The sequence below is a fragment of the Bacillus rossius genome, chromosome 10, assembly GCF_032445375.1.
Source record: "Bacillus rossius redtenbacheri isolate Brsri chromosome 10, Brsri_v3, whole genome shotgun sequence".
Classification (NCBI taxonomy): Eukaryota; Metazoa; Arthropoda; class Insecta; order Phasmatodea; family Bacillidae; genus Bacillus; species Bacillus rossius.
The window spans coordinates 53,780,363-53,795,888 of record NC_086337.1 but is presented as its reverse complement, the minus strand read 5'-3'; the positions used below and the strand labels follow the sequence as shown (position 1 = coordinate 53,795,888).

General features: G+C 41.2%; 1 protein-coding gene across 1 annotated transcript in view; it reads left to right on the top strand.

The window, feature by feature from the left end:
• The window catches only part of LOC134536349 (putative epidermal cell surface receptor), a 98,255-nt gene that overhangs the window by 78,245 nt on the left and 4,484 nt on the right, over positions 1 to 15,526 (top strand). The window contains exons 8-14 of the mRNA XM_063376102.1: positions 1,151 to 1,654; positions 5,022 to 5,063; positions 6,212 to 6,335; positions 7,166 to 7,359; positions 8,511 to 8,674; positions 10,325 to 10,493; positions 14,395 to 14,614. Of these exons, the coding sequence (XP_063232172.1) occupies positions 1,151 to 1,654; positions 5,022 to 5,063; positions 6,212 to 6,335; positions 7,166 to 7,359; positions 8,511 to 8,674; positions 10,325 to 10,493; positions 14,395 to 14,614 (1,417 nt within the window). The remainder of the gene's footprint in view (positions 1 to 1,150; positions 1,655 to 5,021; positions 5,064 to 6,211; positions 6,336 to 7,165; positions 7,360 to 8,510; positions 8,675 to 10,324; positions 10,494 to 14,394; positions 14,615 to 15,526) is intronic.

Sequence of the window (15,526 nt, the reverse complement as noted above, 5' to 3'; positions counted from 1 at the left end):
GCAACAAGGCATGCAGAAATGTTGGTCAAATAATCATACAGGTTACATTTCACATTTCACATCTTCACTTTTGGTATTCCGGTATGGCCGTGGTCAAGACCTTGCCGGATTAAAGATATTTCACTGCAGTTGGTGACTGACCAGGGGTGAAAATATGTAGGATTCGTGGAATTTTAACCGACAAAAGTTATCTTTGGATAGGGTGCCTTGTATGCTCTGCATGCTACTATTTATATTTTGGCCTACATGCATACGATAAACAGACAGAAAGAAAAAAAAAACTTAGAATGTACTGAATTAATGTTTTCCATAAAACATGTATTAGACGTTTACATTTATCCACATTCATGCTTTGGCAAGGCCCCTTCAGCGCGAGGCTTCGTAACTCCAGGTGCCCCACGGCATCCGGACACAGTGGTAAATGTCTGATGGCCATGGCCCCCACAAGGGTGGAGCTGGGTGGACCCCTGGGCCCAGCCCCGTTTATATATTATATATACATACTAGCTGTGGTTATTTTTAAGTAAAATCATTTTATAAATAAAGCTTAGTTTGGACTTACATAATAGTAACCTTAATCTTACCTTTGAATATATATACTGTATAGAAGTCGCCAGCCCAGGTTAAAATTTCTAATTAGGTTTGAGGTAGTTGGTTAATTCACTGCCGCAATCGCCACCATCTCTAGGGCATCGACTTGTGGTGGTCCCTAGCGGGCAAGTGTCGAACTCTTCAAACACCCCTTCCCCCTCCCGTTGAACGACCTTGAGCTGCAGTGATTGATTGGTGGGGGGTGCGGGGAATGACAGCGGGCGACAGTGCTGCGCTCTAACGTGTAAATAACAACTAAGACGATACAGGGCGTTACGGCAGCGCACTGCAGCGGTGAAGTTCCCAAGCTGCTCATCATACGCTTCTGAAAAACGTAGAGTAAATCCTATCCACTCGCGACTTCTATACAGTATATATATTCAAAGATCTTACCCTGTATTTTCAGGTTAAATAACATTCTGAAAAGAGTGTAGGTAAGAAATAAGCATGCAATTATAATGTAGCATGTAACTGTAGATTGTGTGTGTGGAGGGGGGTGTCTCCGATCCTGGGCCCAGGGCCTGTAATCGAACGTGGAGGCCACGCTGATGTGTTGCAGCAGAGCCGGCGGCCGGCAACCAGAGCGCGCGCGGCTGCCAGCACAAGGGCCGCGCCTACGGGCACGGCGAGGAGTTCCACGACGGCTGCGCCGAGTACTGCGCGTGCGCCGACTCGGAGGTGCACTGCGCCGTCATCGAGTGCCCCACGGACTTCGGGCTGGACGTGCTGGACCCCAGCTGCCTGGAGTGGGAGACCCGGCCGGCGGGCTTCACCCCCTCGCCGCCGCACTGCTGCCCCGACCACGTGGTGTGCCGCGACAACGGCTCGTGCGAGTTCGGCGGCCAGCGCTTCGACAACTGGCAGGAGCTGCCCGGCAAGCTGACGGGCTGCGAGCGGCGCTGCTACTGCGAGCTGGGCAACGTCACGTGCCAGCCCACGTGCCCACCGGTGGCGCCCAGCCCGCCGCCGGAGCTGGCGTGCCCGCCCGGCCTGGCCTCCCTGGGACACCTGCCCGGGGACGACTGCTGCCTGTACTGGCTGTGTCCGCAGACCCACCCCCCAGGTGAGCGGCCCGCCTCCACAGGTCCATGTCAGTGAACACGGAGTTGGGAGTATGTATTCAAAGGACGGCATGCGGTGACATAGTTGAAGTCTTTTTTTTTTTAACCTCGCCATCGCCATTTTGTTTGCCCAAAAAAATATTGCGAAAACGGTGCTTGTTAACTTCTGATGATGGTTAGTCAGTGTCGTTAAAAACAGTCACACTTTTATAAAAAAAACTGTAATTTCAAGACTGTTTCCACAATGCAAGCACTGAACTTCTGTTAATTGTTTTGGGCGTCCAACCAATATGGCGCAGCAATTAGCCGAAGAAAAAGGAAATAGCTTCACACACTTACCGTGTAATCATGCAGACGTGGCCACCCTGTGCAAATAATGATTATGGCGTGGAACTTGATGCTTTCCATTGACTGAGTCCATTAATATTCGTGCAGCAGTAATTAATACATCACCCTTGTTACTAGACTTTAAAGATAGAATCATCCCTCAAGTAACGTACTTCTTAACTGGCAGGCAACCTATAGGAATTCCCAATCCCCTTCGGGGGCAATGGAGCAGTGACTTTAATAATTCAATTATAATATTGCAAAGTCGAGTAATATTGAACCATGCTGAGATGCAGCACATTCTAGCTGGTATGAAAACTTTTGAACACATTCTAATTGTTTTCTTTCAGTAATATACATGTATTTTTAAGTTGAATTTTGTCAGAAATTGGCAAAAACGAATGTCAAGGGTTGATACTAAAATTATCTAATTAACTGAAATACATGGGAGTGGAACTACATTCTTGGCAACGGTAGTAAAGAAAATCCTTAGCATAACATGAGTGAGCCTGTATTCATCATCAACAGACTGGTTTTATTAAGCATGCTGTAATTTAAATTTTGCAGGAGCTTCCAATGACTCAACTGTACTGCGACTTGGAGGACAAACTATGCCTGTACCAAAAGAAATGAACAGCACTCAACAACTTTCAACTACCAATGGGACGGTGAAAGGAGACTCTGAACTGAAGGGGACTGAACAACAAAACAAAACCACAACGACAGAACCAAACCTTTGGTTGCCCCATCCTTTGACCACTGAACGAGTCCAAGGAAAAGATATTTTACCTAAACTACCAGGTCCAATAAATCTGTCCAATTTCCCATTCAACAAGCCTAAAGATTCACCAAAAATACAGGTAGCTGACCCAAACCCTGCTGACAATCAGATGCTAATTCCAGGCCCATTCAGGCTGGACCACCAGGATCAGAATAAAATGATTTTTAATCTTCCTTCGCAGATATCAGCTAACACAACTTCTCTTCCTGTTACAGTTACAATGCCAAACGAGCAAAACACAGTTATTGATGTAAACACCCCGGATGCATATAAAACAATGCCTACAATAGAGCACGTTTCAGATCCAAAAATAAATTTGTCCCTTATTGGTAAAATGAAACATCAGCCTCAACTTAATTTAAGTGGTATTATGGGTTCTAATAAACAAGAAATTCCTTATCCTATATTGCCTTCTGGGAACGCCTATCCTCCTTCGCAGGGAACATTACCAACTCACCAAATTGTTCACATTCCCGTGTCCATGCCTCCTGAACCGCCTGTGACACAGCCCGATGTGGCGCAGGGACAATTCGTCACACCCGGAAGACCGGTCCATCCGGTTTTGCCGCCCACCCAACCGGGTGAAGAATACTACACAAACATCCCCTTGCCCAACAAACCAGATGGAAGGGTTCCCGAAATATTCAACGGCGATCCTTATCACCCACAAAGACCTGGTCCTCCCGAGGTCTGGCTGAACCCCCGACAGCCGGCGGAGGTCCCCGCCGGGAGCAAGGAACACGCGTTCGGACCCCCGGGGTATTTCGGCGGGCCCCCGTTCAAAGATAGGCCCCAGACGGACGAGGAAGGTCCCACCGACGAGGAGCTGGAGCAGATCCTGTCCCACCTCCAGCGCCAGGGGGTCCTGCCCCCGCACTACACCGTCCACGGGAGGCGTCCCGCTCGGCCCGGCCCCGAGGGGATCCTGGTGGGCCGCCTGCAGCAGCAAGGCCTTCTGCCGCAGCTGTTCCACCCCCCGATGAGGCCCCCTCCCCCCGCCGGCAAGGCACCCCCCGGCACCCCTGGACTCCACCTCCCGCCAGACCAGGTCCTGCAGCTACAGTACCAGGGGCTGCTGCCGCCGCCCCACTACTTCCCCGGACAGCACGTGGACTTGCTACCGCAGCCCGCCCTTAACTATACGCACACAGGTTCGTGCTGACTGCGACGATCAACTCATCTGTCTGTGAGGTGTTACCGCTTATTGGAACTATGCATGAGTTGCCTTAGAGGTAAAATAAATTGCGCTGACTGTGACGATCAACTCATCTGTCTGTGAGGTGTTACCGCTTATTGGAACTATGCATGAGTTGCCTTAGAGGTAAAATAAATTGCGCTGACTGTGACGATCAACTCATCTGAGAGATGTTACCGCTTATTGGAACTATGCATAAGTTGCCTTAGAGGTAAAATAAATTTGTATTTTTTTTTTTTTAAATCGGTTTCTTAATTTGTACGTTTATCATTTATATTTGATGCAATTTAACCATTTCAGTGTGAAATTCAATTACCAAACTTCCTGCATGTATGCATTTCATCAATTTTGTTATCACTTGATAATGTGTCGTCTACTCATAAGTTTATTTGTCCGATTTTCATTGATAGTTTATAAAAGTCGTTGCTATTTTTAAATTTAAAGTCACGAACTCTCCCACAAGTGACCACTGTTTGCAGATCACATGCAAAAACCATGTTTTAAGCATAGATATAATTAGGAAATATTTCCTATCCAGGAAATCTAATTTATTCTTCGTATCTTGGCTTCAGAGTTAATAATTCTATACTTAAAATGGCTGCGAAATAAAATGTAGAAAGGTTGAATGTAATAAATATATTTCAGTGCTAATTAATGCTCATTAAAAAAACGAATAAACATGTGTGTCCTTAACCTAGAAGCATATATTTATATAATTATTCTGGGTACCAGGAGCGTACAAAGAATTTAATTTCGGGGCTCAGGGGACGAGTGGATAGAACTAGTTTGGCCACTCTACACTCCACACTTTCTGCACACGCCCCTTCGGGCTACCAATTTTTTTTTTTGTTTTAAGATTTTTTTTTTTTGTTTTTAAGCCAATGCCTGTGCTATCATAGTAAGCGTTCTAAGTCTCAGACTCTTCAAGTCTTTATTGAATTGCCACCTATGTGGGTGGCTGTTACAAATTGATGCTTGTTTTCACTGAGCTATAGTTCACGAATGGAATGCATTAATTTAAGCTGTAATAAATGTTCTAAGTATGTAATGTGATTTTTTTTTTCAGTGCTACCAGATGGACGAATGCCTCCAGGACAGCCTAACCGAGGTAATGCTACAAGATTGTTATGATCTGGATTATAATGGATTATGAACTGGAAAACAATAACCACAAGTCTCTTGGGATGGCCATATTGCCAACTGGTTTAATACCGGAAGTGCATAGATACATGCACAAAACACATAGATACATTACAAAGATAGCACTGTTACACACTATGATGCCTCAAGTCTCCATTTGACTGTTCATGTTGGAGTATTTCATGTGGAATTCACTATTTATTTTTGTTTGATTGCCCTTTCTGTGGATAATTCACTAAAGAAATTTACATATTTTTGTAGTTGATTTTTGCACCATATATGCAAGGCCGTCAAGACGGAGCAGTAAGGTTCGGGGTTGGGGGGGGGGGGGGGGACTCTGGATACCAGGGAAACCCAATTGAGTTACAGAATTTTTATTTTTAATGCATGAGTTTACCCAGATAGGACAAGATTTACAAGTTTATTATTGATAGAATTAGTGGGAAACCTTACAAGTTATGCTATATGTGTGAATCACATTTACAGCTATGGCCCAGATAACGTTTAGTCTTTAATTTTTTTTTGATGGTGTAGTTCAAAAAGTTTTACATTAAAGAATAAGGAGGGGGCCAGACAAATTAATTTGCCCCCAGCCCTTAGTTTCTTTCCACGGACCTGCCACATATGGTATATGTTCTAAATGTTATCTGATATTTGTAAAAAGTCAAGGAAATATTCATCATTAAATTATTGTCTCACTAATTGTATCACAATCACTCACTAGAATTTAGTTTCATTTGCTTCCACAGCTGGCAACAAAACTTACATAGACCCATTTTAATAAATAGTTCTTTATAAAGATCTGGAATTAAAAAATAACATAAAACAATAAAAAATAAAACTATTTAAAGAAAATTTTTCATAACACATAGTTTTATGACTCAACAAAAATAAATATCAAAGTTCCTCACTCTGGTCGTAAGTTTGAGGTACTGGATTTTGCATACACTGCTGGTTACATAATGTCGTGAGGCAAAGATGAATTCACTCTTGTGAGTTGTCAACACTGTGCATTGTGAATTGATACGAAGTGATTAATTAATCTTAGTAGTGTTGTGAATGCAAAGGACTTTGTGATGACGAAATCAAGCTTTTTTTTTTTTTTTTTATTTGCAGATACGGTGACAGTGCAGATGATAGAAGCTGTGAACGAGAACACTGTGCGGCTGGTGTTCTCCGTTCCCCCCGTGTTGGTAGGACTGCACGGGAGGGTGGAGCTGCGATACACCGCAGATAAGCTGTACGTTTCAAGCGTCTAATGGGCTGTCGATGGTGTAGAGAAAACTTATTATCTTACGTTATAATTTTTATGTCTCTGTGTCTGTGCAGTTAACGAAATGGCCTCCCTGTAGTTTCATTCTGAGTTTGACCCCTGGTCAGTTCTTCTAGAATTTCCGTAAACTAGGATAGTGCTGGACGTTACTGAAGGAGCAGGCAGGGCCCTGGGACCATTGGCTTTTGAGGGACCATGATATTTTGGAGAGGGGCCGTATCAGGCCTTGATTTACAAAGGGGCAAACTGGGTATTCTCCCAGAGCGCCAGTTTTTAGGGGCGGGAGGATTTGAAAAAAATTGAAAGACAAATTAATTTGAGGAATAAGAAAAATATTTTTTATTATGTACTGAAATGATTTTCAAAAATACATGCCAAGGGGAAATTTTAGTTTTTTTACTAACTATTGTATTTCGCTTAAAAAATTAGTCTTTGAAATAAAGAGTTAAGAAATAGATTTGAAACTCGTTCAACAATTTACAGTAAACTTTATAGCTCATGTTCTATTGCGGTAGTTGTAACAGCCGTATAAAACTGCAACAATCTTGTATTAAATTTAAATAAGAAAAAAAGACACACGGCCTGGCTTTAAAAAAAACTTTAGTATTCATTGGCATAATGTGCTGTTTTAAAACTGATACGTATATCAAGAAAATATCTATAGTAAAATTAACTCTTGCCAGTTTAGCGCCGTTCGAATGCGGTCCCCGGGACACAAACCTCACCTGCCCCCCTCTAGTTGTGCTCTGTGTCTGTATGTATCGCACTGATGTAAGCTGCGGGGACCGGTGACGCAGGAACGACGACCCGGCCACGTGGCAGCGGCAGGTGCTGGCGCCGCCGCACGACCTCATAGCCACGCCGCAGCTGGAGTTCGAGCTGGGGGAGCTGCAGCCCGACACCACCTACAAGATCAAGGTGGCGGTGATGCTGCGTGACCTGGCCAACTCCCCCAGCAGCGAGGTGCTGGTCGTCAAGACCCTGCCGCACGGTAGGTGCCGCGCCGCCTGTTCCCTGTCCGCCGCACGGTAGATGCCATGCCGCTTGTTTCCTATCGCCACATGGTAGGTGCTGCCCTGCCCGTTTCCTGTCCGTCGACGACCACACAAGACACCTTGCAGATCCAGTAGCTCTTCGCAAGTGGGAAGGGACAACGCTCACGTTCACAAACTATTTTTTCTTCTTCTTTTTTTGATCAGAAAACATAATTCTCTCTAAAATCCCCATCATATATATTTTTTTTAAAATATAAATAATTATTTGTATTTTATTTTAAAATGTTAATGTAATTTTTTTTAGCATAAGTTATACTTGGTATGGGTAAAGGGGCTTATGTTAAAGGCATATCTATATGATATGATTATAAATTTAATAAAGTTTTAATTACTAAAACATTAATGTGTTTATAGCATAATTTTATTATATGTGGTAAAAATGAAAGGGCATAGTTTACAGGACTTACATATGATGTAATATTATAGTTATATTTACATTATATTTAAAAACTTTTTAAAACTATTTTAATAGCACATGTTATTACATAAGACAATAGTTAAATTAAAATTTTAATAAAATATATTTAAAAAAAATAGTTATGATAATTATGAGAAAAAAGGGCATGTGTCAAAGACATACTTATGCAATAAGATCATATTTATAATAAATCTTTATTAGGACTTAGGTTGAAAGACATAACTATGTATTAAAATTATATTAAAAAAATTTATACAAACCTATTTTTTATTAAAAGACTTGTAAGACTTTTATGATTTCTGAGATATTCATGTTTTATATTACCTCAATAAGTATAGCTTTTCTCACGAAGTCACGGCGGCCAAGTGCAATTTTTTCGACTTTATCTTTTGTTATGAACAAGGCTGGCGATTGGAACCAGACCCACCACTCTCTATGTCTTATGACAAAAAAAGAATAATAATTATAAATACTCGACACTCTCCGCTTTCTCGTAGCAATGCTCCGGACTATTGGTGGCGTCATCTTTCCGGTCCTGAACCCCCCCTCCCCGTCTCTCTCCCTTTGCTGAAGTGTCCCTCTACTGAGGGGAGTGCACAGGACTCGGTAGTGCTGGTTTGCGAAGGGGCCAGGCGACCGCCCGTACGAGCGTGTCGGTGCGTGTTCCAGCGGCCCCCGGGACCACGCTGCCGCCGCTGATAGCTGTCGAGCCGGAGCTGGTCGTGGCGGAGGTGAACGCCACGTGGGTGCGGCTGGCGTGGCGCAAGTTCACCGAGCACGAGCTCAACTTCATCGACGGCATCCAGCTTCGCTACAAGGAGATCGACGGCAAGGTGAGGCCCTCCCGCTCCTCCTCCACGTCTCCTAGTGCTCGTGAAGGTGCTGGAAAGTCACTAACAAGTCAAGAATTTTCAGTGTACGGTAGGGCATTCGTCAACCTAGCTTTAATTATCCTAGGTTCCGTATCATCTGAGCTGACACAAAGCACCGGCACCGGCAAATACTGTTGAAACATTTGCTTGAGAACCTAGAAAATGATCTAACCGTTGTCGCTAGCCTAAAAATTTAACCTCAAAAATATCACTTACTGGTTGGGCGAATCATGGAGCGACGTGAAAGTATTCACGCCGAAGAAACCTGGGAAATAATTACCCCGAAAAATGATACCGCCAAGCCATCTGAAAACCAAGACGATTTTCTTATTCTCTCTGTGTTATCCGAGATTTTGCTCATTCAAGGTTGCAGCGAACCACATTAATTCAAATAATCGAGACACTACTGTACTATTTTTCTTTGAGTTACTGAAATCAGCTTCTGTTGAATGATAATTCTCAGTCACCTTAAGATTGCAAATGGTTTGGACATGGATGTTATATGTGATAAGAGAGCATTTGGGCTTGGCTTGGCAAAAGGAAATTTCTTTGTCAAGGTGGCAGTAAATATATCAGTGGCGGATATCGGCTATGTTTGCACTATTCGATTAGTGTTTTACGATAATTCATGTAAAATGAAGGAAAGAAAAATTTGATAGTTTTTTACTTTTGCAGCAGAGCGGACATACCATTATCATTTTTTATCATACTAATCGAGGTGGCTTAGCAGCAATATACTGGACCTGCATTCCTGAGTAGGTACCATGTTGAAACCTTGTCCCACGTTCCCAGTATAAGTTTTCCACTGCAGGCAGTTGCTCGACTAGTTTCTCCCCTAATATCTCTAATATCCATAATATACATAATATTCGTGTTGTTGTGTGTTCTCTGTAATAGCCCCTCTGTTGACAAGGTGTTAGACCTCAATAAAAATAAATAAATAATTATTAAGGACAATTTTATATGGTGAATTGCAATGAAATGGAAATAACACCGAAAATCATGTCAATAAACCATATGAAACCAAAATGTAAGTTAATACACCACAAATCACCAAAATGCAATTAAAATCATAAAATATCAGCATTTTTAATAAAAAAAAACACCAATTTAAATCACAATAGAATAATCTTTTAATACATTAAATTCAATGAATGGAAGCTTGTACCAAAATGTAAGTACTAAATTGTTTAGATGTATATATTTTTTAATTTGCAGCAGTTATTACATTAGTTATTAGTAACTCATTTTTACATTGGAACGTTTGTACATTTTTCGAACAGTTACAAATACTTTCCGATTTATTTTTTACTGTTCCGACTCGTCAGACATGCTTATTACAAATTATTGTATTGTAACTAACGTGAAAGTGGCATCATTCATCAGTCAAAATGACACCGGGGAAATAGGCATCATTTGTATCGTATTTGTGGAATAATATGCTATATTTATGTATAAACAGGAGTCATAAAAAAAATACACCCAAATTTCCTGTATTAGAACAAAAATTAGTCATAAAATGAACCACAAAATCTTGACTCTAGTTGTATGATAATTTACAATGAGCTCCCAAATGTGGTCTGACGGAACCGTGCATGCGTGCGTGTACAGGTGTATGCCGCCACGCCCCTGATTCACCGCGCCGTGACCGGCTACACGCTGGAGGACCTGCGTCCCAGCACCTCCTACGAGATCAGGATCTTCTTCATCCCGTTCCCCGGCCAGGCCACCGAGCTGCAGGCCGACCACCCGCTGCTGGTGAAAACCCTCGAGGAGCACGGTGAGTTGCCTCGTCCCGCGCACGGAGCTGGGAGTTGCCTGGTACCACGCACGGAGCTGGGAGTTGCCTAGTCCCACGCACGGAGCTGGGAGTTGCCTGGTACCACGCTCGGAGCTGGGAGTTGCCTGGTACCACGCACGGAGCTGGGAGTTGCCTAGTCCCACGCACGGAGCTGGGAGTTGCCTGGTACCACGCACGGAGCTGGGAGTTGCCTAGTCCCACGCACGGAGCTGGGAGTTGCCTGGTACCACGCTCGGAGCTGGGAGTTGCCTCGTCCCGCGCACGGAGCTGGGAGTTGCCTGGTACCACGCACGGAGCTGGGAGTTGCCTGGTACCACGCACGGAGCTGGGAGTTGCCTAGTCCCACGCTCGGAGCTGGGAGTTGCCTAGTCCCACGCACGGAGCTGGGAGTTGCCTAGTCCCACGCTCGGAGCTGGGAGTTGCCTGGTACCACGCACGGAGCTGGGAGTTGCCTAGTCCCACGCTCGGAGCTGGGAGTTGCCTGGTACCACGCTCGGAGCTGGGAGTTGCCTAGTCCCACGCTCAGAGCTGGGAGTTGCCTCGTCCCGCGCACGGAGCTGGGAGTTGCCTGGTACCACGCACGGATCTGGGAGTTGCCTAGTCCCACGCACGGAGCTGGGAGTTGCCTCGTCCCGTGCACGGAGCTGGGAGTTGCCTGGTACCACGCTCGGAGCTGGGAGTTGCCTAGTCCCACGCTCGGAGCTGGGAGTTGCCTCGTCCCGCGCACGGAGCTGGGAGTTGCCTGGTACCACGCACGGAGCTGGGAGTTGCCTAGTCCCACGCACGGAGCTGGGAGTTGCCTGGTACCACGCACGGAGCTGGGAGTTGCCTAGTCCCACGCACGGAGCTGGGAGTTGCCTGGTACCACGCTCGGAGCTGGGAGTTGCCTAGTCCCACGCACGGAGCTGGGAGTTGCCTAGTCCCACGCTCGGAGCTAAGAGTTGCCTCGTCCCACACTGGAGGGGAGGACATGATTGTATAAGTTGTCAACACTAACCTCTCGAAGCTAAATTTAGGCACAGACGAAAAAGTTTCTGTTTATAATTAAAATTTTAATTCGTCTTAGTAATAGATCTAACAAACAACATTATGGCTATATTGACAGTTGTTAAAAAAACAAACTAATAAATGTGAAAAAAAAAAAAGTGTTTACAAGTTAGTTTAAAAGTTAAAAATAAAACACTCCACATTATTGTTTGACACATAAGTAGGATGCGTTCGTAACATGTTGCGCAGAACTACACTCAGGGAGTCAGAAAAACGATGCAACGTAATGGACTTGAACAGAGCTGTGAGATGCACTGAGGTTCAGCATCAGATGTGTTACCTGTTGTGCATTTAACCTGAGGAAAATAGCTTGCTTGTAATTTTGTGTCTTGTCTAATGAAACACAAAATTTTATTTGAATGTTCTAAACCTCCAGAACGAAAGAAAATATTAATAATGAAAATAGAGGTAAGGGAATCTATTGTACTCTTTGCACACCAAAAGCTGACATACACTCAATTTTTACTGCAGAAGTAACTGGCGCACATATGTTTTGAGGGATCAGTATTAAAGAAAATCTAAGAAATAATAGAGCAACCTAGCTACATAAGGTTACAGAGATATTATTATGGAAATAATATTTTTTTATCCTTAGTGAGCTACAATAATGTACATCCTCCCAATATAGCCCAACATGCCTCACACACGCAAAATCGACAGTAATTGCGTTTCGAAGAAGACTTTATTTAATTTTGGTTCGCACACGTAATTCTGTAAGAATTTCTTTCAAACAAACTTGACATGCATATTTCATGTATTTAATAACATTAATATTTATAATCGTATTTACGACTTGTTTAAATGAAACCATCAGACATTTGACTTAAGAACAAAGTTTTAAAAACAATTAAATTAAAAACCAATGTAAAAATGTTGAGTTTTTTTTACACGCTTTATATTAGCTTCACCTGTATGTTTGTATGTATGATTGTAACCGACTCCTTTGGGTGCGATTTTGACCCACTTTAAACGGCCAGATTTCATTGAAACTTTGTAGATTTATCGAGGACCGATGACAATACACTAATGTGATAAGATTATCCCATTAATCAATTTGCAAAATAAATTTTTTGTCAATTTATTGGTAAAATTAACCAAAGACATATATGTAAAGAAAACCATTTCGCTCATGTGCGAACTCTTTTCTTTCAGTTTGTCTTTTGCGCGATATAAACAAAGCCTACTAAATATTGTGACATTTAATTAAATGAAAAGTGAGAGTGGGTTATGATTATTGTGAACAATGTACTTTTTTGAAGAGAATATTATCTATATTTGTAAAAATATTAAAAAAAAACCTGAAATAAGGGCTTTAAATGTTATTTCTTTCGTTAAATAGAGAAACACAATTACATCTTTGTTTCATTTTACCATTTAACTAAGAGTGAACATTATTATTAAACAACATTTTATGCAAATATTTCACGAAGCATGGAAAAATTGAGGTTTGATTTTGCTGTGAAACCAACAGCAGATGGGAAATCAAACACCATATGCATAACCTCAATAGCTACACCTGATAAGCAGATTTTTGAAATCACTCGAACACCAACCTGCAAATTTACACCAAGCAGTTACAAATACTCCAAAATATGCCAAGGTCAGTAAATCATTAAATAAAAGACATCAAACACGGAAAATATGGATAAGTTTGACAGATGATATATCAAAAATCATATTTGGATAGAGAGCAAAACTTATAGTTTAAGGGTTTTTACCTGGAAGAAATTTAGGAAAAAAAAAACACTTTTAAAAATAAACCAAACTAAAAAGTAGAAAATAAATAATAGTTTAAAAAACTAAAAAACACGCTTTATATAGAAAACCAAACTAAAAAATAGAAAATAATTTTTAATAAATTTGAATTAAGAATAGTGTAATTTTTTTTATAAATATAAATTAATAATATTGTAAATAAGAAAATAATATATTTTATTTAAAAAAAAGCGTGGGGTGCTTTTTAAGATATTATCGAAATGATAAACCTTCTACTCATATCTGTCAATAAAATATTTATAACTATTGACACCATGCACCCCACGCTTTTTTTAAAATAAAATATATTATTTTCTTATTTACACTATTATTAATTTATATTTATAAAAAAATTAACACTATTCTTAATTCAAATTTATTAAAATTTATTTTCTATTTTTTAGTTTGGTTTTCTATATAAAGCGTGTTTTTTAGGTTTTTTAAACTATTATTTATTTTACTTAAGCAAAGTAATCACTTAAATTTCTGTGTGTGAATATTGACGTTCTGAGAATTTAGCGTGATATCAATTTAACTTTGAAGAACTAATTTAAAAAAGGGTTTGGGGGGGGGGGGGTGGGGGGTTGTCTGTAAAGTCAGTTTACGGACGATAATTTTACATGATAACGTCATAAGAAAACATTGAAGGAAAATTCCATACTTTTTAATTTTCAAATATTATGTACAGTTTTTGCAAATTTAATTTAAAAAATTTGTTTAAACATAATCAAGAACAATTAGTTATAGAAATAAACTGAAATTAAATCAATGTCAATAAATTGATAATTTGAAATGAGTTAATTTGACAAAAAAAATCAAATTTTTTTTTAAATTGCTGCTTTTAAAAAGCCCGCCCTAACCTGTTTGATATTATAGAAGATTTTCTTGTAGGGTGTTTGTCCGGTTCTTGCATGCTCGGCTCAGGCGGAACGTGACAATGAGTCATGTTTTTTCCGTGCGTGCTGCCGGCGTTCATCGGTTTTGTAAGGCGTTATCACGTCAGTAAATTATGTGACGGTTGTGCCGGACGCCGCCCTCCTGTGGGGGGCCTGACGCGCCCCTGAACCTCGTGCCGCAGACCTGTACAAGTTCGACGTGAAGCTGGAGGTGCACCACATCAAGTCCATGTCCGTGGAGCTGACGTGGAGCGGCGTGCCCTACCCGGAGGACAAGTACGTCAACATCTTCCGCGCCATCTACCAGAGCGACTCGGGCAAGGAGGACTTCAGCAGCTTCAAGATCGCCAAGAGGGACTCGCAGCCCAAGACCCTGATCCAGGACTTGAAGCCCGGCACCAGGCAAGGGAAAAAAAACATCTTCGCACGTGCAAGCGTGACTTAACGTTTTTTTTTAATGATCAAACTAAAAAATAAAAAACTTTCCAGGAATTTTATGGATGCAAACTCTAAGCATCAAGTCAAATGATAACTTATGAGTTTTGGTAGAGGAAAAATAAATTCAATGCAATTTAAAAATACAATATGATGTACGTGTCTGCTACTAAAATTTAAATTAAAATATTTTATAGATAGTTTACATTGCTAAAAAAATTATTTGTACTTATTGTAAAACTGCAACAGGAATTTTGTCTATAATGTTCACCTAAAAATTTTTCCATATAATCATCATACTTAAAAGTGAGAAACATAATTGTGTCACTGTTTCCAGAATTTGCTTATTTTTAACAAATAAATAATAATAATTTGAGGGGAAAAAAAGAAGAGAAATTTATAGACCGGGGGGAGGGGGTAGAATAGAACCTCTTTATATTTTGTTTTATTTCAAATACTTTCCTTTAGTTGGTGGGAATGATAGACTTCTTAGGATTTCTGGGGGATATATCCGCCCCCTCCCAATCAACCTTCCCCCCCCCCTCCCCCGTGTATTTCCCTGAACATAATAACAATCCAGAGGCGAATAACCATGGGGTCAAAGGAACTGTTGATTCCCCTACTTTAATAAAGGGTAAAATGACTATTTATTTATACAGAGAAACTAAATATGTTAATTTTAACATTAATAGATTTCAAACAAAGACACTAAATTTTTGAAATTTCTTCACTTCACTCTTAAATGCCACAATCCATTGTCTGTTGTCTGCTTCTTACGCTGAAACTCAGCTCTCACATATTCTGACTGTACTAGAAGAAAGAGAGAGAGATAGAAAGAAAGAAAGGGGGAAATGGATTCTATACCTTACTGTAAATATT